The sequence below is a fragment of the Macaca mulatta genome, chromosome 15 (assembly GCF_049350105.2).
Source record: "Macaca mulatta isolate MMU2019108-1 chromosome 15, T2T-MMU8v2.0, whole genome shotgun sequence".
NCBI classification, from domain to species: domain Eukaryota; kingdom Metazoa; phylum Chordata; class Mammalia; order Primates; family Cercopithecidae; genus Macaca; species Macaca mulatta.
The window spans coordinates 93,741,292-93,767,181 of NC_133420.1; the positions used below are offsets into that span (position 1 = coordinate 93,741,292).

General features: G+C 41.3%; 2 protein-coding genes across 9 annotated transcripts in view; one reads left to right on the forward strand and one right to left on the reverse strand.

The window, feature by feature from the left end:
* RIC1 (RIC1 homolog, RAB6A GEF complex partner 1) overlaps positions 1-3,059 on the reverse strand; it is a 153,682-nt gene extending 150,623 nt beyond the window's left edge. For 4 of the 6 annotated variants that reach the window (XM_077966120.1, XM_015117722.3, XM_015117724.3 and 1 more), the window contains exon 1: positions 2,693-3,059. In XM_077966120.1, coding sequence (XP_077822246.1) covers positions 2,693-2,836 — 144 coding nt within the window. In that variant the 5' untranslated portion in view covers positions 2,837-3,059. The remainder of the gene's footprint in view (positions 1-2,692) is intronic. The other 2 variants (XM_077966119.1, XM_077966118.1) reach the window with 2 other exon arrangements.
* Positions 1,848-25,890, forward strand: part of PLGRKT (plasminogen receptor with a C-terminal lysine) — a 258,541-nt gene continuing 234,498 nt past the window's right edge. For 2 of the 3 annotated variants that reach the window (XM_077964987.1, XM_077964986.1), the window contains exons 1-2: positions 3,204-3,376; positions 16,283-16,427. The gene's annotated coding sequence lies outside the window, so the exon portion shown is untranslated. Of the gene's footprint in view, positions 2,580-3,203; positions 3,377-16,282; positions 16,428-25,890 lie in introns of those variants that run through there. The other variant, XM_077964989.1, reaches the window with a different exon arrangement.

Below are 25,890 nucleotides of genomic sequence, written 5' to 3' on the forward strand. Positions count from 1 at the left end.
CAAATCTTGTTTTATCATCTCTATGAGCATGTCTCCCTGCCTTCAAATGCCCTCAAGCAGCTGTAAGACTTCAACTCTGTAGAATCCTGTAGATCTTCAAAATATTAACATAAAATTACTTGCATCTACAGCCTCTCAAAAGTCAAAGCTTTTAGCAGCTCCATTAGAACTTTTAAAACCAATTCACTCTAAATTACGCAGTATAACTGACAGCCCTTTAATTTACCTAAGGGCATTTTCACTTTTAAATGAAGTGTGTTAATCTAAATTTATTTTAACTTACATACTTTCAGGAAGTTTAGAAATTAGAAAATCAAAATGAAAACTTTCATACAGAGTAAGAAAGTGCATATCCCAGGAAGAGAAGATTGGAAGCTGGAGTCTAGTAACTGTATCCCACTCACCTAGGCATGTAATCATACACCTTATAATCACTTGGTTCAATACCTGATTTTTTTTTTTTTTTTTTTTTTGAGACAGAGTCTTGCCCTGTTGCCAGGCTGGAGTACAGTGGTGGAATCCTGGCTCACTGCAACCTCTGCCTCCTGGGTTCAAGCGATTCTCCTGCCTCAGCCTCCCGAGTAGCTGAGACTACAGGCGCGCGCTACCACCCCCAGCTAATGTTTTTGTGTTTTTAGTAGACGGGGTTTCACCATGTTGACCAGGATGGTCTCGATCTCTTGACCTCGTGAATACCTGATTTTTTTAAGTGACAACAAAGCTGGTGCCCAGAGACCAAGGTTAACCACTCATACTACAGTATCATGCAGCCTCCTGTAAGGTATCCTGCATTTCATTTCACTCCAGACCTCTAAACCCATGGGTTCCCTACAGCCTAACTTCTGCACACTGGAACTTAATAGTAGTGGTCCCTGGACTTCCGTGGAAAAAGGAAGCTGCATGTGAGGTGGGAATTTGAAAGAAGAGTATAAATAGTTTAAATTCCAGGACTGTCTTGGATTTCTAGATGTGGTATCTAACTCCAAAACCAAACAATGGACATTCTTAAGAATATTCACAATGTCCCTAAATTAAAGCAAATTTTTGTGCTCCTCTTATGGGGGAATAAAGTGGTTTACAGGCTTCTGGTCAATTCATACTGTTTACTTTTATTTAAAATTAACTTAGGTCTGCCTTTTTAAAGGTAAGAAAAGTTAAATTTTAGACGTAAAGTCTAAATTTGTTACATTCAAAAGGAATTATGTACTAAATTCAAAAGACAATTTAAATTCAAGTTCCATTTTTTCTGCATGTGCTTTAAAGTTAATAGTTATATACACCTAAACAAATTAAAAATTATTCAACTGGCATATACATTGTAAACGAGTATCTCATTTAGGAACCAGATGATACTTTATAGATATATGTGTATATATTTACACGTTTTTATATATATATACACACATACATACATATTCAGAACACCATCAAGCACTAGACAAAATAGTCATATTATTGGTATTAGGATTTTATAACAGTTTGTTTTGTTCTGATTTGCATTTGAAAATTAGATCCGCCAAAACTTGATGGCAAATAGTCTGATTTACAGCCCAACTATGACAGTCACAGGAGACACCAGAATTACCCGTCACTAAATCCCATCACCAGTTTTACCAGGGATGTGGGTGAGGACGGTCAAGGGCATTACAGGCAATCAAATAGTAACACACAAAGATTTGGGGATTTTACCAAACTAAAACCAGTATTTCACGAAGATCTAATAAGGACAAGGTCACAACCTATCCCACATGGTCAAATTAACTTGGAAAGGAGAAAAACTTCACTCTGACATCGATTGGTACTGCCTTCTTTGGGGAGGAAAAAAAGCATTTTTATACTCTGAACTCTGTCGTTCTCATGGACAAAGTTATAGCAGTGTTTGTAGAGAGTAGGGAGTATCCCATCCACCACTTATTTCTTTCTCATATCTACTCAATACAAGAAAGAAAAAGATAACCAGGACTTAAAGCAAAAACAGAATTCAGCTCCATGCTCCTCCCAAGCCTTATTATTTCCAGGTGTTATAACTGGGGGTTGTGCGAACAGATTTGAGTTCTACTTCCGCTCCTTTAACCCCCTACTCCGAAGAGTCCAAGAGCAGCAGCAAAGAAAAAGACCAACTCGAAAGTGGGGAAGGATGTTGGAGTTAAAGGGGAGTTAAATAACCAGACCTTTAGTGAAGAATAAAGAATTCAGGCTGTAGTTTCTAGAAATAATTTATTATAGGCCTGTAAAGTCTGGCGCTGGGTAAAGCCCAAGAGGCTTTCCCTAACTCCAAAACAACGACCTTTAAAGGGAGGGAGGGTTGGGGCACCATAGCGGCCGGATTTCTAATTGTGGAAAGTTTAAACAAATTTGTTCCTCGGGGAATGGGGGAAGGGAGGGAAGAACAAGTCTGGGCTCGGCCGGGGAGCGTGCGGAGTCTGCACGGCGCGGCAGTCGGTCCAACGTGGGGAGGCTCAGGGATTTTCGGCAGCAGCGACTTCATCCACCCCGGACCGCCGGCTGGAGGACATGCCCGGAGCCGGCGGGTACCTGCTGCCAAGTCGGTGGAAGGAGGACGCGGACGGCGAAGGCAGGTGGGTCTGGCGCGAAGGGGCAAGGGTCCCGGGCGCTGGGTGGAAGTTAGGGGTGGGACGGCGCCGGGGGGCCGGGGAGGCAGCGGCGAAAGGCGGCGGGCGGCTCTACTTACTCGGCTGTACCAGATGCTGAGGCGGGCCGCGGCCAGCACGGCGAAGAAAGCCCTCTGCGGGTCGGACTGAACGTGGAAAGGCTCCTCGGCCGGGCTCCCCAGAGGGCACAGCAGCCTCTTGGGCCAGCCGCTCAGAAAATACATGGTCCGTGCGGAGCCACCGACGCCGGGGCCCCGGGCCCCCGGCTCCCAGCTGCGTCCGTCACACTCAGCGGCCCCGGGCTGGCAGCCCGCCTCCCACACCGCCACCGGCCGAGTCGGCGGCGGCGGCGGCTGCAGCTCGGGGCATCTGCCCGCTGGCCTAGCCGGGCCGGGCCGACGCGAGGCTGCGCGACGAAGGCACCCCCAAGCTGAAGGGGCCGAGTGTGGGGGAGGGAAGGGGAGGGAGAGTAGGGACAGAGAGAGGGCGGGAGGAGTGCGGAGGCCCGCCCCGGCCCCGCCCCTTCCTCAGGCCGCGCGGGCGTCACCACGCCGCGCCGCGTGGGTCGGGACGGGGAGGGCCGGCGCGCGCGCTCTGGAGACTCCTGCCGTACCCCTAGCTGTATCCTGAAGCTCAGCCTAAGCCTCGCCCGCGGCTGCCGGGCTGCGTCGGCACTTCTGCTCGCTGGCCCCGCACTTGCTCCTCTCCCTAGCAAGCTCCAGGGTTTTGCCGGGAGGACCTGGGCAACCGCCTGAGACTCCGAGGCAAGTGGGGCGAGTCCAGGGATAATGCAGCAGCAAGGCGACTGGGCCCATGGAACACGCCCTGGCCTGGCCAAATTGGACCTCCCTTCCGGATTGGCGGGGTCTCGGTGGGGGCGGGCCGGATGCCGGGGAGCTGGAGTCACGTGACGCCCTGCGCGGATTCCCACTCTGGGCTGCTGGCCTACTGTGACTGTAGAGGGCGGTAGGGGCTTTTACCGTGTGAGCGCCTTTAATGCCGGGGTCTGCAGTGAGAGCTGGTGATGAAGCTCCTGCCCGTATAGAGCTTACATCCCTAAGGGAGCGTTTATTTAGTCAGTAAATAAACCACTCACCATAAAAGTATTAAGTTCTGTCTTCTGCCTTTCAGGAGTTCTAAATATGTGTCTGAAATCGGTTTCCATTCGTCTGAGCCTCTACCAGCCATAACTTTAGATAGGAGGAGGCTATCTCTTTCGTGCTGCAAAAGGCTTGGACTTAGTTTTAGAACTGGAAGGGACTGGTGATAGCTTAGGTTCATATTTAGCTTTTGGACTCCAGGTATCACCTTAACTGTAACTTTCAACGGATTGACCCAGTGGTAACGTCTGAATAGAAGGAGGGTTGAGGGGATGTGGTGTGGAATGGGGAAGGAGGAGTCTGAAATAGAAGAAAGATTTGCTTCTCGTTGTCTACCTTTTTTGTTACAGTTTGAATTTTTACATATGTTTGTATTACTTTTTCAATTAAAGAGCCAGGTTTAAAAACTGAACCCACATTAAAAAGTAGCAACATAGGCGGGGTGCGGCGGCTCACGCCTGTAATCCTAGCATTTTGGTAGGCTGAGGCGGGCAGATCACTTGAGGTAAGCAGTTCGAGACCAGCCTGGCCAACATGGTGAAACCCCGTCTTACTGAAAATACAAAAATTAGCTGGGTGTGGTGGCAGGTGCCTGTAATCCCAGTTACTCGGGAGGCTAAGTCAGGAGAATCGCTTGAACCTGGGAGGCGGAGGTAGCAGTGAGCCAAGATCCCGCCACTGCACTCCAGCCTGGGCATCAGAGTGAGACTGTCTCAAAAAAAAAAAAGTAGCAACATAAACAGAAAAAAAGGAAACAGAGGAACTTAATTCATATTAGATATAGCATTGTAGCTGGTATTCATAACAAAATATGTAACTTTCTGTAATTTTTGTTGTTTTTTTTTTCTTTTTTTCTTTTTTTTTTTTTTTTTTTTTGAGATGGAGTCTCACTCTGTCGCCCAGGCTGGAGTGCAGTGGCGCGATCTCGGCTCACTGCAAGCTCCGCCTCCCGGGTTCATGCCATTCTCCTGCCTCAGCCTCCTGAGTAGCTGGTAACTTTCTGTAATTTTTCTAAACATTCACCACATTCCCTAGAAGGTGGTTATAGAACCCTGGATTCCTCAAATGAAGATTGAAACTGCCTCACCACTCACCAGCCTGTTGTGATCAGATTGTCTCCTTGGTGTCTACCCTCCCACAATCCAACACAGCAGCCTAGAACACAGTAAGCATAGTAAGCTGGCAATATTTGTCAGACAAACCGTGGATGAAACCCTGATCCAGCTGAGCTACATCATTAGACAAAGAGGCCCAGAGAGGTTTCTTAACTTGCCAATTTAAAATTGTAGAATAACAAAGTTGCATCATACTTTCATCTTAGATTCAGTTATGCACTTGGCAGAAAGAGAGAGGAAATGAAAATGTTCTAGTGCAACAATTCTGCTGGCAGTGTTACTGAATGTTTATCCCAGCTGTCTCTCAGAGAGTCTTTGTTCTCATGTGTCTCTCAAGTCTGTCATACTGTGCTCATGGGCAATTTAAGGAACTTCTAAGCAATTTTTATTGCACTTAATTTTAATCTTGCTGACTTTAGAAGCTAATTCCTCTGCCACACTCCTGTGTAGCACTTAAGATTCACGAAATAATTTCAGATGCTTGTCTTGATTTAATTCACAGTAAACATTCAAGGTGGGTGACATTGGTGTGACGTTGTTATTCTCACTTTAAGTGAGGAAACATGACGAGTGTGGTAGATATGCCTGAAGTCACATGGTTGAAAAGAACTGATATTCTTTCTACAGATCCAGTGTGATTTCTTTTTTTCTTTTTTCTTTTTTTTTTTTTTTAGTTGGAGTTGCACTCTTGTTGCCCAGGTTGATGTGCAGTGGTGCCATCTCAGCTCACTGCAACCTCCACCTCCTGGTTCAAGCAATTCTACCTCAGCCTCCAGAGTAGTTGGGATTACAGGCATGCACCACCATGCCCAGCTAATTTTGTATTTTTAGTAGAGTTGGGGTTTCTCTGTGTTGGTCAGGCTGCTCTGGAACTCCTGACCTCAGGTAATCCACCCACCTTGGCCTCCCAGAGTGCTGGGATTACAGGCATGAGCCACCGCACCCAGGCTCCAGTGTGATTTTTTTAAAATGTAAGGTTTGGCTGGGCACGGTGGCTCACACCTGTAATCCCAAAACTTTGGGAGGTCAAGGCAGGCAGATCACGAGGTCGGGAGTTCGAGACCAGCCTGGCCAATATGGTGAAACCCTGTCTTTCTTCTAAAAAAAAAAAAACAAAAATTAGCCGGACATAGTGGCATTCACCTGTCGTCCCAGCTACTCCGGAAGATGAGGCAGGAGAATTGCTTGAACCCGGGAGGCGGAGGTTGCGGTGAGCCGAGATCCTGCCACTGCACTCCAGCCTAGGTGACAGAGTGAGACTTTGTCTCAGGAAAAAAAAAAAAAAAAAAAAAAAAATTAAGGCTTATGGCAACCCTGCATCAAGTAAGTCTATTAGTGCCGTTTTTCCAACAGCGTATGCTCTTTAGGCTGAACTAAATTGTGGTAATTGCTCTGGACAGTGAGAGGGAGAGGGGAAAAACCTCTAGGTCTTTCTCCCTGGTGGGGAGAAAAGGAAATAGCTGACTCTCCAAAACCCCATACTTGAGAGTTCCCCCATTGTGACAAAAATGTTATTGGCTGAATTTTTAAACTTTCTTTTTCTTTTTTTTTTTGAGACAGAGCATTGCTTTGTCGCCCAGGCTAGAGTGCAGTGGTGCAATCTTGGCTCACTGCAACCTCTGCCTCCCGGGTTCAAGTGATTCTCGTACCTCAGCCTCCTGAGTAGCTGGGACCAGGTGCCCCACCATGCCTGGCTAGTTTTTGTATTTTTAGTAGAGATGGGGTTTCATCATGTGCCAGGCTAGTCTCCCAACTCCTAGCCTCAAATGATCGACCAGCTTCGGACTCCTAAAGTGCTGGGATAACAGGTGTGAACCACCGTGCCCGGCTTCAACTTTCAAATACCATATTTTAACTTCATTTTGTACAATATACTAACAGTTCCCATGCCTTAGGTCTTTCTTCTCCTCCTTTTTCTACCAGCTTCCCCCACCACTCTAGTCAAAATTTTTGGACTCTGTTCTAAGATTAAGCTTACGATAAAAGTTAATAGGGGACTGGGCAGTGTAATCACGCCTGTAATCTCAGCACTTTCGGAGGCTGAGGTAGGCAGATCACTTGAGCCCAGGAGTTTGAGACCAGCCTGGGCCACACGGTGCAACCCTGTCTCTACAAAAAATTAGCCGGCACTGTGGCATACATACTGTGGTCCCAGCCCTTCAGGCGGCTAAGGCAGGAGAATTGCTTGAGCCCGGGAGGCAGAGGTAGCAGTAAGCCAAGATCGTGCTATTGCACTCCCACCTGACTGAGAGGAACGATATCCTGTCTCAAAAAAAAAAATAAGTTATTAGGTGCATGTTTTCATCTATGAAACTTATAAAGTTTTTAAATTACAAGAACTAATGTTGGTAAGAGTACACATAAGAAACAGGGATACATTTATACAGTCTTGATGGAAGTGTAATTTGGTCCTTTTTTTTTTAATCCAGGGTTTGTGGTAACCCTGTGTTGAGCAAGTCTGTTGGCACCATTTTTTCTAATAGTATATGCTCACTTCATGGTTCTGTATCACATTTTGGTAATTCTTTCAATATTTGAAACTTTTTCATTATTAGTATATGTGTTGTGATGATTTGTGATCAGTGGTCTTTGATGTAACTATTGTAATTATTTTGTGGTGTCATGTACCACATCTATGTAGGATGGAGAACTTAAGCGATAAATGTTGTGTGTGTTCTGACTGTTCCATCAACAGGCAGTTCCTCTGTCTCTCTCCCTTGCTTTGGGCTTCCCTATCCCCTGAGATGCAACAATATTGAAATTAGGCCTGTTAGTAACCCAACAGTAGCCTCTAAGTGTTCAAGCGAAAGGAAGAATCCCATCTCTCACTTTAAGTGAAAAGCTAGAAATGGTTAAACTAAGTGAGGAAGGCATGTTGAAAGCAAAGCTAGGCCAAAAGCTAGGCCGCTTGTACCCATTAGCCAAGTTATGAATGTAAAGGAAAAAAAATTCTTAAAGGAAATTAAAAGTGCCACTCTGGAGAACATAGGAATGATAAAGCAAAACAGCCTTGTTGCTGACCTGGAGAAAGTTTTAATGGTCTAGATAGAAGATAAAGCAAGCCACAACATTCTCTTAAACCAGACGCAGTGCCTCATGCCTGTAATCCCAGCACTGTGGGAGGCTGAGACAGGAGGATCACTTGAGCCCAAGACTTTGAGACCAGCCTGGGCAATATAGCAAGACCCCATTTCTTTTTTAAAAAACAGTTTTAATTAGCTAGGTGTGGTGGTGTATACCTGTAGTCCTAGCTACTTGGGAGGCTGAGACAGGGGGATCACTTGAGCCCAGGAGTTCCACATTACGATGAGCTATGTGCGCCACTAGACTGGGTGACGGAGTGAGACCCTGTCTCTCAAATGAAGCAAAAACCAGTTTTTAAAAAGCATTCCCTTAAGCCAAAGCCTAGGCCTGAGCAACGCCCTAGCTCTCCTCCATTCTGTGAAGCCTATGAGAGGCAGAAGAAATATTTGAAGCTAGCAGAGGTTGGTTCATGAGGTTTACCAAAAGAAGCTGTGTCCATAACAAAAGTGCAAGGTGAAGTAGCAAGTGCTGATGTAGAAGCTACAGCAAGTTATCCAGAAGATCTAGCTAAGATCTTTGATAAAGGTGACTACATTAAACAACAGATCTTCAGTGTAGACGAAATAGCCATCTATTGGAATAAGATGTCCTCTAGGACTTTCATGGTTAGAGAGGAAAAGTCAATGTTTGGCTTCAAAACTTCAAAGGACAGGCTGACTCTCTTGTTAGTGGCTAATAATGATGGTCTAAGCCAGTGCTCATTTACCATTCCTAGAATCCTAGGGCCCTTAAGAATTATGTCAAGTGTACCCTGTCTGTCCTCTGTAAATGGAACAGCAAAGCATGGATGTCAGCACATCCGTTTCCAGTGTCGTTTATTGAATATTTTAAGCTCTTGTTGAGAACTACTACTTGGAATGAAAGAGTCCTTTAAAATTTTTACTGTTCATGGACAGCACATCTAGCCATCCAAGAGTTCTGATGGAGACATACAAGGAGATTAATGCTGTTTCCTTGCCTGCTAATGCAGGATCCATTCTGTAGCCCATGGACCAAAGAGTAATTTTGACTTTTAAGTCTTATTATTTAAGAAATACATTTCATAAGGCTATGAAATGCAGCTGTACATAGTGAATCTGCTATACATAGTGATTCCTCTGATGAATCTGAGCAAAGTAAATCTAAAACCTTGTGGAAAGGGGCTGGGCGTGGTGGCTCATGCCTGTAATCCCAGCACTTTGGGAGGCCGAGGTGGGCGGATCACCTGAGGTCAGGAGTTCAAGACCAGCCTGGCCAACATGGTGAAACCCCGTCTCTACTTAGAAATACAAAAATTTGGCTGGGTATGGTGGCTCATACCTGTAATCCCAGCACTTTGGGAGGCCGAGGTGGGTGGATCACCTGAGGACAGGAGTCCAAGACCAGTCTGGCCAACATGGTGAAACCCTGTCTCTACTAAAAAATACAAAAATTAACCAGGTGTGGCTGGGCACAGTGGCTCACGCCTGTAATCCTAGCACTTTGGGAGGCCGAGGCGGGTGGATCACGAGGTCAGGTGATCGAGACCATCCTGGTTAACATGGTGAGACCCCATCTCGACTAAAAATACAGAAAGAATTAGCTGGGCATGGTGGTGGGTGCCTGTAGTCCCAGCTACTCGGGAGGCTGAGGCAGGAGAATGGCATGAACCTGGGAGGTGGAGCTTGCAGCGAGCCGAGATCGCGCCACTGCCCTCCAGCCTGGGTGACAGAGCGAGACTCCATCTCAAAAAAAAAAAAAAAAAAAAAAAAAGCCAGGCATGGTTTCGGGCACCTGTAATCCCAGCTACTCGGGAGGCTGAGGCAGGAGAATTGCTTCAACCTGGGAGGCAGAGGTTGCAGTGAGCTGAGGTCGCGCCACTGTACTCCAGCCTGGGCAACAAGAATGAAACTCTATCTCATAAACAAAAATTAGCCGGGTGTGGTGGCACACACCTGTAGTCCCAGCTACTGTGGAGACTAAGGCACAAGGATCCCTTGAACCCAGCAGGTGGAAGTTGCAGTGAGCAAGATTGTACCACTGCACTCCAGCCTGGGCAATAGAGTGAGACTCTGTCTCAAGTAAATAAATAAATAAATAAATAAATAAAATAAAACCTTCTGGAAAGGAGGTTTATATGCCAGTCTAGATGCCGTTAAGAACATTCATGATTAATGGAAGGAGGTCAAAATGTCAGTATTAACAGGAATTTGGAATGAGTTGCTTCTAATCCTTATGAGTGACTTTGAGGGGTTCAAGACTTCATGTAGGAAGTCGCTTCAGAAGTGATGGGAATAGCAAGTGAAAAAGAATTGAAACAGCCTGAAGATGTGACTGAATTGCTACAATCTCATGATAAAACTAATGGATGAGCAGTTGCTTCTTATTGATTAGCAAAGAAAGTGGTTTCTTGAGATGGAGTGTTCACCTAGTTAAGATGCTGTGAACATTGATGAAATGACAAAAGTTTTAGAATACTACATAAGCTTAGTTGATAAAGCAGTGACAGGGTTTGAGAGGATTGACTCCAATGTTGAAAGAATTTCTACTATGGTTTAAATGCTATCAAACACCATCACATGCTACAGAAAAATTATTCATGAAAGGAAGAGTTCATCAATGGGTCAAATTTTATTGTTTTCTTATTTTAAGAAATTGCAGTCGGGCACGGTGGCGCATGCCTGTAATCTCAGCACTTTGGGAGGCCAAGGCAGGCAGATCACGAGGTCAAGAGATCGACACCATCCTAGCCAACATGGTGAAACCCCGTCTCTACTAAAAATACAACAATTAGCCAGGCGTGGTGGCACCTGCCTGTAGTCCCAGCTAACTTGGGAGGCTGAGGCAGGAGAATTGCTTGAACCTGCAAGGCGGAGATTGCAGTGAGCCGAGATCACGCCACTGCACTCCAGCCTGGCGGCAGAGGAAGACTCATCTCAAAAAAAAACAAAAACAAAAACAAAAAACTTGCAACCTTCAGCAACCACCACCCTGATCAGTCAGCAGCCATCAACATGGGACAAGACCCTCCAGCAGCAAAGAGATTACTATTTGCTGGATGCTGTGAAGATCATGAGCATTTTGTTAGCAATAAAATGTATATATACATACACACACACACACACACACACACACACACACACACATTTTGAGATGGAGTCTCGCTCTGTCACCCAGGCTGGAGTGCAGTGGTACGATCTCAGCTGACTGCAACCTCCACCTCCCAAGTTCAAGCGGTTCTCCTGCCTCAGTCTCCTGAGTAGCTGGGATTACAGGTATGTACCATCATGCCTGGCTAATTTTTGTATTTTTAGTAGAGATGGGGTTTCATCATATTGGCCAGGCTGGTCTCAAACTCCTGACCTCATGATCTGCCCACCTCGGCCTCCCAAAATGCTGGGATTACAGGCATGAGCCACCGTGCCTGGCCAATGAGGCTCTTTTATACCACTTTTACTACACTTAAAGGATCATGTCTCAACTAGTGACTCTATCATCTTTACCGATTAACTGGACGTCCAGTGGTGCCCAAATTTTCAGGGACTAACATGGGCGTGGGCAAAATCTTGCCTTGTTAAGGTTAATGGTATTGTAAATTGTTAACTATTGCATTTAGGTTGGGCATGGTGGCTCATCCCTGTAACCCCAGCACTTTGGGTGGCCAAGGCGGGCAGATCACTTGAGGCCCGGAGTTTGAGACCAGCCTGGTCAATATGGTGAAACCCCGTCTCTACTAAAAATACAAAAATTAGCCAGGCATGGTGGCGCGTACCTGTAGTCCCAGTTACTTGGGAGGCTGAGGTAGGAGAATTTCTTAAACCTGGGAGACGGAGGTTGCAGTGAGCCGAGATTGCACCACTGCACTCCAGCCTAAGTGACAGAGGGAGACTTTGTCTTAAAAAAAAAAAAAAAAAAAGCGCCTCATTCAGTTTAAGTTTGCATGAAATATGATACATACTGTTACTACATTCAGGCCATATGAGTAAATTATACATCCTTCAAAATTATATTTATACTTTTTGTCTTTCATTTACTTACGACCATTTACTCAATGTTCTATTTTTAACATGTTGGCATTTTCTTTGTTTCATTATTCCAGTTATTAATGGTTGCATTTTCTGGAATCTCTTCTTATTAAACTTGGGCAAATATAGCATACATTTGAAAAGAACAGATCAAAAGAGAACTTCTGAAGGAAATTCCATCCAATCAAGCAAAGAACCATTCAGTGTGTCAATATTCAATCATCTCCCAAAACCTTTGTCTCCTGTCTCACAATGACACTGTCAGCTTCAAGAACAGGAAAACATCATCAGAGGCTTCTTCCTAGAGACTGCAACCCCATGCTTTCCTTCCAGCATTGCCCCAACCGCTCCAATTGGGTCCTCCTTCTTCATAGGTTCACCTTTTCTTTGCTCTTTGTCTTAGTTTTGGTTCCCCCAGAAGCCAGATCCCAAGACATTAATACGTACACAAATAGTTTACTTGGGTAGTGATCTCAGGAAATACGGGCAAGGGAAGTGAGACAAAGAGGGAAGGCAATCAATGAAAAGGGCGTGTTTTCAAGTGGGTTAGTACTATAGATAATGGACTTAATCCCTCTGGAGAATTTTGGGTACCAGTGTAAAATTCATGCCTCTTGAGTTATTCTACCAGAGTAGCAAAGGAGCTGAAGTATTTATACCCCAACTCCTATCAATCATTAGTTAAAGGCTGTACTTAAGGCATTACATCTCCTCAAACCTATGCTCACACATAGAGCTCCAGTCACCAGAGAAGGCCATTAAGCAAGATGGTCCAGCTGCTGGCACTTGGTAAGGCTCAGGAGACATGGGCAGGGCACCAACTATATCTACTACACTGCTATCTGAGATCCCAATCTAGTACACTAAGACCCATGACTAAAAGCCAGAGATTACAAAATAGGAAAGAAGATCAAAGCCTCTAGAGTCAGACTCATTGGTTTCAAAACCTGATTTCTTAATCTCTCTAAGCTTCAAAATTCCATAGAGGATTGTTACGGGGATTGAATAACGTAATCCATGTAAAAGTATCCAGTATTGTGACTAGCACGTACTACATATTCCCAAAAATACTAGTTAATAATGTTAACACCTGATCCCCTCATGGAGACATAAAACTGAACAGGATCTACTTTGTTCTCTGTCCAGATTGCCTAGCAGGGACCCAGCAATTCCAGTTTTGCTACTGTGACAGCATTTACACTGGTGTCAGTGAGCAGAACTGATGAAATGACTGGGCTTCAGTTAAAGTAGTCATCAAGACATGGCCAGATGGAGCCTTGAATTATCATCAATGCAGAGTGGGTTGCTTCAAGCTGCATGGGGCTCTATGGAGTGCAGAAGAGTAGATGGATCTCCTAAAGAAGGAATAGGTTCTAGAGCAAGCCTACCTGGTGGTCCAACTTAGCCTCTTCACACTATTTTCCTAACCAGCCACTCAGACAGTCTTTAATTTTTTTTAATCTTTATGAGAAAAAGGGAGAAAAGAACTAGTACTTATCCTTCTCAATATCAAGTTCTAACACAGCTCTTTCAATAAGCAAAGTATTTTTGGAATTCCGTAGTTCAAATGAAATTACATGGTTCACATGCTCAAGGCATTTTTTTCCAAATGGTTTTCATTCCCAGTCAGTAAAGACCAGACTTTTGGAAAAACTCAAACTTTCATTAAAGTTCAGCCATGCAGGATATAAAAGCTGGGTGGATCCGCTTTGATTTTGCTTTGTTGCTAACCATTTCCGCTTAACTGACAGCAAGAACAGATTTTTGGAAGAGAATGCAAAGGGCATGAAGAGGCCTGTGACACCACATAAAAATTCTAACAAAAGAAAACTTAGAGAAGAAAATTTACCATATTTTCCAAACAGCAGAAAACACTAATTTTTCAATTTTAATATAGTATCTGAAATAAATATATAGCAAATGTATTTCAGTACAATTTGGTATTTTTTTAAATCACTGATCATGAAGACTACAGTTGAAATACCAAATTTTAAAAAACACTTAGCCACTAATAGTTATAGACCCCTAATGAAAATATTGCCTTCTCCTGGAAAACCAAACATCATATGTTCTCACTCATTAGTGGGAGATAAGCTATGGGGATGCAAAGGCATAAGAATGACACAATGGGCCGGGCGCGGTGGCTCAAGCCTGTAATCCCAGCACTTTGGGAGGCCGAGGCGGGCGGATCACAAGGTCGGGAGATCGAGACCATCCTGGCTAACATGGTGAAACCCCGTCTCTACTAAAAAATACAAAAAACTAGCCGGGCGTGTTGGCGGGCGCCTGTAGTCCCAGCTACTTGGGAAGCTGAGGCAGGAGAATGGCATAAACCCGGGAGGCGGAGCTTGCAGTGAGCTGAGATCCGGCCACTGCACTCCAGCCTGGGCGACAGAGCGAGACTCCATCTCAAAAAAAAAAAAAAAAAAAAAAAAGAATGACACAATGGACTCTGGGGACTCAGAGAAAGGGTGGGAAGGGGGTGACGGATAAAAGACTACAAATTGGGTTCAGTGTCTACTGCTCGGCAGATGGGTGCACCAAAGTCTCACAAATCACCACTAAAGAACTTATGTAACCAAACATCACCTGTTTCCCCAAAACCTATGGAAATCAAAAATTAAAAAATAAAAATATAGGAAAGTGCTTTGTACATGTCAAAAAAAAATGTTGCCTTTCTTAATAAAAATAAACGCTTCTCCCAAATGTTCACTGGAAGGAGAATCTCCACATGGGGAAGAATAGCTAGATCTTATATCCCGCTAATTTTGTCTTCCCTTGGTCTGTGGGGGAAGACGCTATTCCCCTCTTTACTATTGGTCTAAGACCAGACAGTGGACTGGTTTGATCCCAGGAACACTCCCTAATAAACTTCCTTCACCCCAATCTCTGTCCAGACTGTGCTTCACTGAGAACCCAATTTGTGGCAGTTACCCATGGCCAAGGTACATACACCTTAACACTTCAACTCCTCAAGTCTAGACCCAGAAGAGTAAGAACAAGAAAAAAAGCAACTTATTGACTGTGTGTGGAAGTGGCTTTGTTCAATTGATTGGTGGTGTTAATGATCCCTTCTTTACAGGAGGAAGTTAGCCTCTCTCTTTTGAGGTTTCTACGTGATAACCATATTGGAAAATAACCCAATAGGTACAATATCCATAAAATTGTGGGTTGTGGGGGCATTTTGTTATACACTATCTTAGAGTCCAAATCAGTTAATAGAAAAGGGAGAGTGACAATATTATTGCATAGAAACAAAAGAAGTACTGATACATCTCACTTTGTAAAAAAAGAAACACATTTCAGAAAAAGTTAGCTATGAATCATATTTTTATCTTAAATTTTATTTTAAAGTTAGTAATGAAATGCACCATCTAAAGATTTTTAGGACATAGTTTTTGCAGAGAAAAACTTACAAATTTACATTATTACCTTCCAATTTGTTATTTTGTGAAACTAAAAATGCTAAAAAAATTTTTTATCTTTTTCTTTACCAAAAGAGTTTCCCACTCCTCAAAATTCATTTTTATCATCTAAAATGATAAATGATTAAAATTTTTTTATCATTTAAAAGTGATACTCTATTTTAAATCACTGAGATGATTTATAATAAAGTATTATTGAAAATCTAAATACCACAGCAAAACACTTAATATAAAATTACATTAAACTCTAATCAGTTTCTTTTGGCCCAATATTTTTAGATAAAGAAATTACTTCAAGTTGCATATGCTATAAATATTCTTGAGATTAGCCAAACTTTTTCACAGTACTGGAACTTTGTTGTGTTATTATTACTCAAATTCATTGACAAAGAGTTATTATCTCCCTAGCAGAATTTTATTTCTAAGGCTATGTTTTGATAATGGTTTTAACATTCATCCTGGATGAGTGGCTAAGAATCTGGAAATGAAAATTAGGAATGTACTTATCCTCTTCTGCCAAAGAGTGTTTTCTTTTTCCCCCAGATTAGTAGTCACAGAGTAACCATGGATTATGGTTACCAAATTGGTACCAAATTTGGATTTCATATGGAGAACTTGGCCTTAGCTCAAACGCAGCAATTCACATTTAAATAAAATGAATATTTAGATGCTGTGCTCAAATTTAGATAAGATTATATTGTAGTGATTCTGGGGGAAATCAGTCTTAAGATCACATCTATTTGCAGTGGAATGAGGAATTTCCTTTGGAGAATAATTAGTAGAACTATTACTGCAAAGCTACCTAAGCCCTCTTATGTGATATAATCAGAGGCAATTGGCAAAAGAACATGAGTCAAAAATATCCCTCGGAGAGCCTGTACCCAGATCCAAAATACGGACATGCACTTTCTTATGAAGGGTTTCAGATGCATAAGACTTTTTTTTTTTTTTTTTTTTAAACAGGTTTCTAGGTAACAAGTCACTTGACTTCTCTGGGCCTCTTAAACTTCCCATATGAAAATAGACTAGATGAACCTGGAGAGACATTTTCTGCCTGACATGGAAGGTGAAAGTGAAGAAATTAGCTGTATTTCCTAACACTCAGGAGGTAGGTGCAGAGCCCATAGCTCCCCCAGCTCCTCTGGATCTTATGCTTCAGCTTCTCTAACTCTTGGGTCAGAGGTGTGTTTAACTCTGTGGTAAATGGCACCAGAGGTTTGGAGGTGGTGAGAGACCAATGCAGATTCCAGTCCATCCTCATGGATTCCAGTTTGTCCTCGCTTCCTGCTCTCTACCTCCTGACCACTGGTCCTGTGAACTTCGGTTCCAGCACTAGACACAGAAACAGCAGCCTCCCATAGCTTGTATAACCAGCTCCCACAATTGCATACAGTCAAGTCTCTACAATAAAAATAAATCCCTTATGTCAATTTCTCTTAGTAGTTCTACTTCTTTGAACAAACCTTGACTGATTATATTTGGGTTGTTATGTTTTTAACAAAAAGTGCTACTGTGCATATTCATGTTCATATTTTCTGGTATGCTTGTGCAAGAATTCCTCTACAATATATACCTGAGCTTACATATTGCTGGATTGTAGAATGTACAGTACTTAACTTTGTAAGATAATGACAAATTGTATTCCAGGGTGGTTGTGCCAATTTATGTTCACACCGGCATTGTTTAAGAGTTCCCCTTGAACTGTCTTTGGGAAAAATTAATATAGTGATATTTCTCTTTTAATTTTTTTTGGAGACAGGGTCTCACTATGTTGCTCAGGTTAGAGTCAAACTCCTAGGCTCAAGTGATTCTCCTACTTCAGCCTCCCAAGTAACTGGGACTACAGACATCCACCGCTGCACCCAGCAGTAATACTTAACTTTAGTTCATCTGAAGAGTATAATATGTTTACTCATCGTAATGTTAATTTGCATTTATATTCTCACTGTGAAGTAGAGAATCTTTTAATATTTTTATTCTTCATTCATATTTCCTCTTTTGCAAAATGACTATTCATGCCTCCCTTTTTTGTGGCATTGCTTGTCATTTAATTATTGATAAACAGAAAGAGTTCTTCTTGCATTCTGGAAACAAATCCTTTAGTGTTATATGCAGTGGTGTGCTGAAGCTGGCTTGTGTAGTCAGAGAGATTTGTGTATCTCTTCCTAACTTCATGTTTAGCAACATCATGTTGGTGGCTTGAAATAAATTTTCCACCTTGAAAAGAATCATACCCAACAAATCATGGCTTTTTTCCTCTCTGCAACACCAGGTTTTTAAAACGTATTTTGGCGTACCACTAGTTATATATAGCAGATATCTACTACTGGCTTGTGGCTTGTCTACAAATTCTTGTTTGGAGTATTTTGAAAAACAGAAAGTCAACTTTGTTCATCTCTTCAGTTTTAGATAAGCTTTTTTGGAGTGTTTTGTGTTTTCAGTTTCAGATAAGGCTTTTTTTGGGTATGTGTTTTCTCTACCCCAGGAAACTAAAGACATTATCCCATAGATGTTTAAAATATCAGCTTTCACATCCAAGTCTTGGATGCATCTAGAATTGACTTATGTATCATGTTGGGTAGGAATCCAATTTCATTTATCCCCATATTCTCCCAGCACCACTTATTGACTAATTCTCCCTTTCTTCGTTATATACAATACCACCTCTGTTATATATGGTGTCCAAATATGTGTGGATCTGTTTCCAGAATCTCTACTATTCCATTAATCCATTTGTGTATTGCAGCATTAATACCACTCTCTTAATTAACTTTGTAATCAAAGTCCTCAAATAGGATAGAGTATACCTCCTACCTTATTCTTCTCCAAAAGAGTCTTTGTTATATTTTTGACCTTTGTTCATCCATATAAATTTTAGAATAAGCTTTTAGGTTCTTGGGAAAAAACACAGTGGGATTTGGCATTAAGTTACACTGAATCTGTAGGTCAAATTGGGAAAAACTGGTAACTTTACAACAGAAAGTCTTCCTTTTGAATGTCTTCTTTTATTTATTTCTATAGTAGATCTTCTTTGATGTTTATCAAATAGAGTTTTAGAATTTATTCCATATTGGTCTTCCATAACTTCATTAGATGTAATTTATACTTTTTTATTGTTATGGTATATTAGTCTTTTCTCATGCTGCTAATAAAAGACATACCAGAGACTGGGTAATTGATAAAGAACAAGAGGTTTAATGGACTCACAGTTCCACATGGCTGGGGGCGGCCTCACAATCATGGCAGAAGGCAAAGGAGGAGCAAAGTCATGTCTTACATGGCAGCAGGTAAGGAAAGCTTGTGTAGAGGAATTCCCCCTTATAAAACCATCAGACCTCGTGATATTTACTCTCACAAGAATAGCACAGAAAAGACCCACCCCCATGATTCAATTACCTCCCACTGAGTCCCTCCCAGAACGTGGGAATTATGGGAGCTACAGTTCAACATGAGATTTGGGTGGGGACACAGCCAAACCTATCATATGGTAACCTGCTTTTTTATTTTTTAAATTTTCTGTTTGTTGCCAATGCTTAGAAATATATTTGGTTGTGCATATTGTTATTCTATTCAGCCATGTTGGTTAGCTTTGTTATTGTTATTATTATTTATTTTATTTCTTTTTGAGACAGAGTTTTGCTCTTCTTGCTCAGGCTGGAAGTGCAATAGCATAGTCTTGGTTCACTGCAACCCCTGCTTCCTGGGTTCAAGCGATTCTCCTGTCTCAGCCCCTCGAGTAGCTGGAATTACAGGCGAATGCTGCCACACCCGGCTAATTTTGTATTTTTAGTAGAGATGGGGTTTCTCCATGTTGGTCAGGCTGGTCTCGAACTCCTGACCTCAGGTGATCTGCCCTCCTTGGCCTCGCAAAGTGCTGGGATTACAGGCGTGAGACCCTGCATGGCCAGCTCTGTTATTATTACCAATAATTTGCCTGTAGATTTTGTGGGACTTTCTGTATAGAGAATTATATCTTTATGAATGAAGTATATTCCAATATGCCTACCTTTTATTGCTTTTCCCAATCTTTGTACTTTGTTGCTTCTTTTTCTTGTCTTAATGCACTTAGAAAATCCACTATAATGTTGAGTAGAAGTAAATAGGATTTCTAAGTCTTATTCATGATTTTGAAAAGTCTGCTTCTCATTATCTGCTGCATCTTTTGAGATTATATTTTTCCCCTTTAATCTGTTAATGCGGTGAATTATATATATGTGTATATATGTGTATATATAGTGTGTGTGTATATACACACATATACGTGTATGTATAGATACATATGTGTATATACATGTGTATATATGTGTGTATATACATGTATATATACATGTGTATATACATATGTATATATGTATATACAAGTATATACAACTATATATACATGTGTATACACATACATATGTATGTATATATGTGTGTATATACATATATGTATATATACATATATGTGTATATATACGTGTATATATGTGTGTGTATGTGTGTGTGTGTGTGTGTGTGTGTATATATATATTTTTGAGACGGAGTTTTGCTCTTTTTGCCTAGGCTGGAGTGCAATGGTGCGATCTCAGCTCGCTGCAACCTCCGCCTCCTGGATTCAAGCGGTTCTCCTGCCTCAGACTCCCAAGTAGCTGGGATTACAGGCATGTACCACCACACCTGGCTAATCTTTGTACTTTTAGTGGAGAAAGGGTTTCACCGTGTTGGTCAGGCTGGTGTCAAACTCCTGACCTCAGGTGATTTACCTGCCTTGGCCTCCCAAAGTGCTGGGATTTCAGGTGTGAGCCACTGTGCCTAGTCAGTGAATTATATTTTTATATTTTCTTTTCTTTAGCATTATTATTATTATTATTATTATTATTTGAGACAGGGTTTTGCTCTGTTGCCCAGGCTGGAGGGCAGTGGTGCCATCTTGGCTCACTGTTGCCTTCACCTTCCAGGGTCAAGCAATTCTCCTACCTCAGCCTCCCAAGTAGCTGGGACTACAGGCATGTGCTACCATGCCTGGCTAATTTTTGTATTTTGGGGGAGGAGACGGGGTTTTACCATGTTGCCCAGGTTGGTCTCTAACTCTTGGGCTCAAGTAATTCACCCACCTCGGCCTCTCAAGGCACTGGGGCTACAGGTGTGAGCCACCGTGCCTAGCCATATTTTATATTTCCTAATGTTTAACTGCCCTGGCATTTCTGGTTAATCTCAACTTTTTTATGATATATTATCTATTTGAAATAAACTCCTAATCTTGTTTCATTAGTATTTTATTTGAATTTGTAGCTATGTTTGTGAGTGAGATTGGTCCAAAAGGTTTCTTTATTGTCCTGTCCTTATTTGGTTTTGCTATCAAGGTTACATTAATATCATTGAGTGAGTTGTGTCATAGTCCCTCTTTTTCAGTTTTATAGGACATTTTTTTTTTTTTTTTTTTGAGACAGAGTCTCGCTTAGTCGCCCAGGCTGGAGTGCAGTGGCGCGATCTCGGCTCACTGCAAGCTCCGCCTCCCGGGTTCACGCTATTCTCCTGCCTCAGCCTCCCGAGTAGCTGGGACTACAGGCGCCCGCCACCTCGCCCAGCTAGTTTTTTGCATTTTTAGTAGAGACGGGGTTTCACAGTGTTAGCCAGGATGGTCTCGATCTCCTGACCTTGTGATCCGCCCGCCTCGGCCTCCCAAAGTGCTGGGATTACAGGCGTGAGCCACCGCACCCGGCCAGGACATTTTTAAAGATTGGAATGATCTCTTTCTTGAAACCTTGGTGTAAGTAATTTATAAACATATCTGGACTAATTATTTTCTTTGTGGGAAGATTTAAAAATATTTATTGCATTTCTTTGGTAGATATAAAACAATTCAGTTTCTCTATTTTTTAGTAAGTTTTCGTAAATCATAGTTTTCTAGGAATTTGCCCATTTCACCTAAGTTTTTGACTATGTGGCCTAAATGATTCAGAGTAGCTCATCTAAAAAAATCTTTGCCTTGTCTGTGATTAGGTCTCTTTTTATTCTAATATTGCTTATTTGTACGTTCTTTTTTTTTTTCTCGCTCAATCTCAGCAGAGATTGTTCTGTTTATAAAATAAAACTTTTAATTTTGTGGATTTTTTTTTGTATCTTTTTTTTTTACCTTTTTCTGAACCTCTGTTTTTATCTTTATTATCTACTTCCTCCTACTTTGATTGTTTTTCTATTTTTCCTCCTAATTTCTTGAGTTAAACACAAAACTCATTAATTTTTAACCTACCATCTTCTCTAAAACAAGCTTTCAAATTAATAAATTGTCCTTAAAGAACGACTTTAACTGTTTTACAGAACGTGGTAGGTGATATTTTCATTATCATTCAGCTTTTTCATCAGTTTTTCTTTGACACATGAATTACCTACAAGTGTTTCCACATTTTTAAATATATAAGAACTTTTACAGATTTATCTTTTGTTATTGCCTCTAAATTACTTTGTGCACAGAGAATGAGGACTATGTTATAATTTCATGAGATTTGCCATATGGCCTAATAAATGGACAATTTTTGTAATTGTACTATGATGTTTGAGAAAAATAAGTGCATTTGCCAACTGTTGGATGCAGAATTTTTATCTATTTAATTGTGTTGTTAATTGTGTTGTTCAGATCTTCCATATTGTTAATATCTTTGCTTTGGATGATCTATCGGTAATTGAGAGATACTGAAAGCTCTTATTGGCAATTTCTCTTTGGAGTTCAGTAAATATTTGCATTATGTATTTGAAACAATTTTTCCAGGTGTAAAACTTTGAAGTTATTATATCACTGACATTTGGAACCTTTATAAAAATCAAATAGTGGCCCCTCTCTAACTCTAATGATACTTATTTTCTTAAAGTCTATTTTGTGTGATTTTTAATACACACTTCAGTTTTTTTTGGTTACTGTATTCCTGTTACATCTTTCAACCATTTTGTGTCTTACGTTTTAAGTGTTTCTTTTGAAAGAGCATGTAGTTAGAGGTTTTTTGTTTGTCCCCCAATCTGTCTTTCACTGTAAAGTTTAGATTTATGTTGATTATAATTATTAATGTATCTAAACATTTTCTACCACCCCACTTTTAATTTTTATTTGTCCAAATTTTATTTTGCTTTTGCTTTCCCCCTCTTCCTTTATTGCTCTCTTCTTAGTTGATTGGGGTTGGGCTTTTGTTTGTAAGTTTGTTTTCTTTTTCCATTTTTCTCTCTTCTTTTTAGAAGTTATTTGAATTTTTGTTATCTGAAAATTGACTATAATGACTTAGAAAAATTGCACCGAATATTCTGTATCTGAATAAAAAATCTGCTGCAATGAATTTACATTCATGTGCTAGCAAAGACATTGAAATTGCATATAAGTCCAAATGAAAAGATGTAGAGTCCATTGCAGTCATAGCTGTTCTCTAATAAGCTCACATCTTGTGCTCCCATTACTTAAAGAGGCATAGATTGTCACTATTACTGTATTTTCCACATTATTAAAGTGAAAAGGCTTATTAAAGGACAGAAAATGCCGTAGAGAAAATAAGTGAACGTAAAAGATTCACTGCATGAACACCAGACATTTACTGTTGCGCTCACTCCTTTACCAGCTCACTCTTGCCTAATATAATGCAATTATTTCTCATCAAATGAAAGCACACTGGCTTTCCCTGACCCAAAATAAGGTCAAGAGTTCCTTTATCCATTTTTAGGTGATCTTCATTTCTCTTTTAGTTTAGTCACATTCACCCTTCAATAGATACCCTGTAGCTGAAATAGTGGGATATAGAGTTAATTCTTTTAGCACATAAACATACAATGAAATATTATACAGCAGTAAAAATGGAGTACTATATGTAACAATATTGATATATCTTACAAACATAATATGAAGTAAAAAAGATAATTTGTAGGAGAATATATACAGGACAATTCCATTTACATAAGTCTGAAAGCACACCAGGGCAGAAGTGGGTCATGTAATTAATATAGCCTGTGTTCTGTTTGGCAAGCAGTGCACCTTGGTTTAGAGTTGTGTCCAACCCAAAGAAGAGGAGCTTTTTTTTCTAATTTGCACAGAGGCTCTGAATGGGCTTTCTATGACTCTGGGTATATGTAGAAGTATTGGTAATATTCTAATTCTTATATTTGGTGATGGGTTCATGACTTTTATTTTGTAATTTTGTTACCTCAGACCTACTAGTTTGCTTCCCTAGAGTCAGTTATTGTTGACAGTTGCTTGTATATGCATCCAAAGATACCCAGTGCTTTGGAAGCATAGATAAATGTGTATTTGTGCTTTTGTACAAAACACAGTAGAAGCATTCTATGACATTGTATTGGATCTTTTTTTTTCCTACTTAACGCTATGTCTTAGAATTGTTCTGTGGTCACAAATATAGATATACCTCATTTCTAAAATGACTATGCAGCATTCCATCTATATTATGTGCCATAATTTATTTAACTTGTCTTCTGTTGATGAGACATTTCAGTTGTTTCCCATCTTTTGCTTTTACGAACAATGCTGCAATGAGCATTCCATTATGGGTATTTTTGCCCACACGTGTGATTATATCCATAGGATAAATTCCTAGGAGTAAGAACGCTGGGCCAGATGGAATGTACTTTGACATATAGTACCAGATTGTTTTTAAAAGCTGTAACACCAATTTATTCCCTTGTTAACACAGGGAGTGCTCATTTCTCTCACAGAAATATCATACTTTGTTGTTGTTGTTCATTTGATAAGTTAAAAGGAATAGTCAATCACTGTGTTTATTTTCTATTAAGAAAAGAAGATTGATCATAAAAGTTATTTTAAAAATCTTCAGGGGTTCAAAGGAGGTAGAAACATCTGTTTGAGAATGAGAGGCAGGGAAATTCTCAGAGGAGGTAGCCTTTAAGCAGGCCCTGTAATAATATGTAGAACTATGACAGCTGAGATGAAGGCAGGTGGCAGAGTGTTCAAGGTGGAGAGTGTGGTATGTAAGGGCAGAGGGTGGGAAATTGTTTTACAAGTAACCTAGTTTGTCTAAAGCAGAGTGAGCACATCCTGAATAGTGACAAGAAGTATACTAGGAATCAAAAGCTACCTAGTAGGCAGCAAACAATCACTTAAGTAGTTGCTTCTAGCCTTGATTCCCCATTACAACAACTGGAAGGTTAAAAAATATATATTGATGTTAAGTCCCTCTCCAGACAGATTATATTAGAGTCTCCGGTAGGAGCTTTCTCCCCAGGGGACATTATTTGTAGCCAGGGCTGAGAATGACTGCATTAAGGACAAATGGACTAGGGAGTAAAAGGCTCAAAAGTGGGCTTACAGAAGATTTAGAGTTGTGGATCACATGCTGTTTACCTCTAAATTTATTTAATAATTTGAAATATGGGAAAAAAGATAATTCGTTCAAAATTTAATTTAGACAAATTTCCACTATAGTTTAAAATGATAACTATTCTATGTCTCAGAATAATTAATTTTGGCTGGGTGTGGTGGCTCATTCCTGTAATCCCAGCACTCTGGGAGGCCATGGCGGGTGGATCACTTGAGGTCAGGAGTTCGAGGCCAGCCTGGCCAATATGGTGAAACCCCGTCTCTACTAAAAATAGAAAACTTAGCTGGGTGTGGTGACGGGCACCTGTAATCCCAGCTACTGGGAAGGCTGAGGCAGGATAATCACTTGAACCAGGGAGGTGGAGGTTGCAGTGAGCTGAGATGGCGCCACTTCAGCCTGGGCGAGAGAGTGGGACTCCATCTCAAATAATAATAATAATAATAATAATAATAATAATAATAATTTTTTCTTTCAGGGGATATGATCATTTACCAGGTGGGTGTAATTCACAGTGAAAACTGCTTACACATCAGTGATTTGACGCAGTGGTTTGACTGCCCCAGAATTCCCCTAGAATGAGATGGTTCTCAGAGCTTGGTGAAGCGTCGCCTTGACACTAGGTGGAGCCATGGACTGTGATTAGGTGAAAAACTGCCGCTCCAAAGAAACAGAGGTAGAATTTGAAGAGGGGAGGAGACTTGGAAAGCATGTGCGCTGGTGCCTCGTTTATATTTTACTTTTTCTCTTTTGTGTGTGCAAAATTGTCTTCTTCTCTTCTCTGCTCTTTTCTCCTTTCTTGTCTTTTATTTTCCTTTCTTTTTTTTTCGGAGTTTTACTTTTGTTGCCCGGGCTGGAGTGCAATGGCGCCATCTCGGCTCACCGCAACCTCCGCCTCCCGGGTTCACGCGATTCTCCTGCCTCAGCCTCCCAAGTAACTGGAATTACAGGTACCCGCCACCCCACCTCGCTGTTTTGTATCTTTAGTGGAGATGGGGTTTCACCATGTTTGTCTTGCACTCCTGACCTCAGATGATCCGCCCACCTCGGCTTCCCAAAGTACTAGGATTACAAGCTAGCACTTTGTGCCACTGGGCCTGGCCATTTTCTACTTTTCAAATAAGTTACACATTTATATAGTTCTAAGTTTACAAAGTAAAAATGCTGTACTGTCTGTGAAGTGGATATTCTCTCTGTATGCCTTCAGATCTACTCTCTACTTTGCCTTGAGCCCCAAGAGGCTCATCTCTAAGGATGTCCAGA